Source organism: Teleopsis dalmanni, chromosome 1 (genome assembly GCF_002237135.1).
Source record: "Teleopsis dalmanni isolate 2A chromosome 1, ASM223713v2, whole genome shotgun sequence".
Classification (NCBI taxonomy): Eukaryota; Metazoa; Arthropoda; class Insecta; order Diptera; family Diopsidae; genus Teleopsis; species Teleopsis dalmanni.
Window position 1 is genome coordinate 47,152,800 of NC_051846.1, and position 3,412 is coordinate 47,156,211.

The 3,412-nt window shown below is 32.6% G+C and overlaps 1 protein-coding gene across 1 annotated transcript; it reads left to right on the top strand.

Moving 5' to 3' along the window:
* Positions 1-1,135: 1,135 nt before the first annotated feature.
* Positions 1,136-2,942, top strand: LOC119666054 (tubulin beta-2 chain-like). Its single transcript, XM_038075329.1, has 2 exons — positions 1,136-1,704; positions 1,900-2,942. Exons 1-2 carry the CDS (start codon positions 1,312-1,314, stop codon positions 2,827-2,829), a joined length of 1,323 nt encoding a protein of 440 aa, XP_037931257.1. The 5' UTR covers positions 1,136-1,311; the 3' UTR covers positions 2,830-2,942.
* Positions 2,943-3,412: the final 470 nt, after the last annotated feature.

The window sequence follows — 3,412 nt, forward strand, 5'->3', positions numbered from 1 at the left end:
AGAACTCAACACGAGATTAGAACAGAACAATGATGAATACTCACCGAATGAATATTTCAGTACTTATACTTGACTTCTACTTTACCACTTTAGAAATTTGGAACAAATTGTGCAGAAAGAAGAGGATCGTGCCTACACGAAACCACAGTAGAATACATGTATTATTGAATTTGAGTTTTGTTTTACAAACTTATTGATGTCTTTCTGGTAAACTTTTGAGAAAACATGGTTTTTATTTTGTATTTGATGTTATATTTTGTCTTTTTCAGTCATTAATGCAGATTTAAGGTCCTATGCTCCGTTTAGGAGAGAAGGACAACAAGAAAAAGAATGCAGATTTACAGGTATTTAAGATCCAAGATAACCTCGGTTGTAAACCAATGACCTATTGTTTATTTAAAAAATTATATGTACAGATTTTATAACACATGAGAACATAAAATGTAAAATGGACTTTATATTTTCTACGGCCACAAAAGGTTAAGAGATATACAGGATTAATGATGAACGTAGTCATTAAAGTGTTTTGTTGTTTCTTTTACTACAAAATATTAAAACGAAACTTTTTCTTTTTAAAGTATTCCTTCCTTCGAAGACCGCTCGAAGATGTTTGAACTTCTTGAACGGTGAATTTGCTATGTGGCATTTAATTTCGTTTCGTTTTATATTCTTCTTATCTTCGTTGTTCCGTTAACTCCCAGTAGAGTATAGGGCCTCAACATACGGCTTTGTTTTATATTAGTACTTACAAACAAGGCCTATGAAGTTCACCCTTAAAAAAACTGAAATCTTTTTGTGGCATTCGATTGCTCAGTTTTTGACTATAATTGATCACTAATAACTTTGATTGACCACCTTAGGTTCAAGAATTATTCCAAAAGAAATTTTGACTGATAACTTCAACGTTGTGATATTTTATTTATTTAAAAGAGAACAGTGATGTGTCCTCCGTGCAACTACTTTTTTAGAATATATTTTGAACCTATGGTCAAGCATAGTTTTTAGTAGTATTTATAGTGAAAAGGTAGTCAGTGAAGTTATTTCATTCACGTATATAAATCTTTCTGTAGTAATCGTAGAATTTAAGTTAATATAAAACATAAAGTTTAAATACATTTCATCCTAATTCATTTATTTTTTTTATTCGTCAAATTGGTTTCTAGTTTTGTTCCAAGCAATTTATTATATATTTTGATAAATTTCTTTACCAAATTTCAAAGTCAATTTTGATATTAAAAATTTTTAGCGGTGCTTCGCTATTTACAAATTCAAAAAATTCTACTCGTATTTTCTCATATTTTTCTTTTAAAAATGCGTGAAATTGTGCACATTCAGGCTGGCCAATGCGGCAATCAAATTGGAGCTAAATTTTGGGAAGTGATATCAGACGAGCATTGTATCGACTGCAATGGTTGCTACTATGGCGACAGTGACTTACAACTTGAGCGAATAAATGTCTACTACAATGAAGCAGCTCAAGCAAAATATGTGCCGCGAGCTATATTAGTTGATCTGGAACCGGGCACAATGGATTCAGTAAGATCAAGTCCCTTTGGACAAATATATCGACCAGACAATTTTGTGTTTGGACAATCAGGTGCTGGCAACAATTGGGCGAAAGGCTTTTATACTGAAGGTGCTGAACTTTTAGAATCTGTGATGGACATCATTAGAAAAGAAATTGAAGGATGTGATTGTTTTCAGGTAATATCCCATTAAAGATTAAGAGTATTTTTTGAAACTTGAGAAAGATTTTGCATTCAAAAGAAATTGTTTGTTTAAACATCAATTTTTGACAGCATAAGCAAACTTTATTTGATTTTAAAAAATCGCCTGAACTACTATAGTAAATTTTATTTATTTTAGTTGTGATACGTATAAGTAACTCTTTTTATTTAGGGTTTCCAATTTGTGCATTCACTTGGAGGGGGTACTGGCTCTGGTTTAGGCACCCTCATAATGACAAGACTGCGAGAAGAATACCCTGATCGTGTCTTGTTAAGTTTTTCCATTCTTCCATCTCCAAAAGTCTCCGACACAGTTGTAGAGCCATATAATTGCACACTGAGTATGTCCCAATTGATTGACAACACTTATGAAACGGTGTGCATTGACAACGAGGCATTATATGATATTTGCTATCGTACACTAAAATTATGTGCTCCTACGTATGGCGATTTAAATCACTTGGTTTCAGCTGCCATGTCTGGTGTTACAACGTGTCTACGTTTTCCGGGTCAATTAAATGCGGATTTAAGAAAGTTGGCTGTAAACATGGTACCATTTCCACGTTTACATTTCTTTGTGCCAGGATTTGTACCGCTTACTTCCCGCGGATCTCAATGCTATAGAGCGCTAACAGTACCCGAGCTAACTCATCAAATGTTCGATGCTAAGAATATGATGGCTGCTTGTGATCCTAGACATGGTCGCTATCTAACAGTCGCAGCTCTTTTCCGTGGGCGTATGTCAATGAAGGAAGTTGATGAACAAATGCTTAACATACAAACTAAAAATAGCGCTTATTTCGCTGAATGGATTCCGCATAATTGTAAAACAGCAGTGTGTGATATACCACCACGTGGCCTTAAGATGTCGGCCACATTTTTAGGAAATACGACTGCAATTCAAGAGATTCTCAGGCGAATAACGGAACAGTTTTCAACAATGTTTAGACGAAAGGCATTCTTACATTGGTATACTGGCGAAGGTATGGACGAAATGGAATTTGCTGATGCCGAGCGAAACGTGAATGATGTCATTAATGAATATCAAATGTATCAAGAAGCTAAAGCCGATGAAGAGGGAGAAGAAGAGGAAGAAGATTAATAACTTAAATTCTCAAAAAAATTCAGACGCAATTATTTGTACAAAATTTTTTTTAAACTTTTGAATGACTGGTGACAATTAGTGAAAATGTGAAATTTATTTTATAGTAAAAAATTTAATGTAAAATTAAACAAAAAATTATAGAGAAAATTATTTATTTTAGAAAGTGTAAATAAAATTCCAGTTTTCAAATATAAGCAATATTTTTATTAATATGTTCTCATAAGACATTATTCGTAATTATATCATTTTTCTATTTGACAAAACTATTAAGTCTCCAATGATATATTATGGTATAGATTTTTATAACAGTAATTAAAAAATGTACTCAATAATTACCAATACCGGACACTGCGACAGCAATTAAAGCTTGTCAAAAGGTGGTTAGCTAATTGGCGTGTTAAAATTTATGAACAGATATATCAGCATATTACATTGTAAAATCCAGATTGTGAACGAAAACATGTCCTAACATACTATGTTGTGTAATAGTGTTGCTATATTGCAGTTAAACAACTTCTCAAATCTTCAAATTTACCTAGATAAATATTTGACATGATGAAAATACATTGAAGCCAAGAAG

Excerpts from the sequence above, each read along its gene's own strand:
- LOC119666054 (XM_038075329.1), top strand. The coding sequence starts at position 1,312 with ATGCGTGAAATTGTGCACATTCAGGCTGGCCAATGCGGCAATCAAATT. Across the intron at positions 1,705-1,899 it reads AAGGATGTGATTGTTTTCAG|GGTTTCCAATTTGTGCATTC; the intron begins GTAATATCCCAT and ends CTTTTTATTTAG.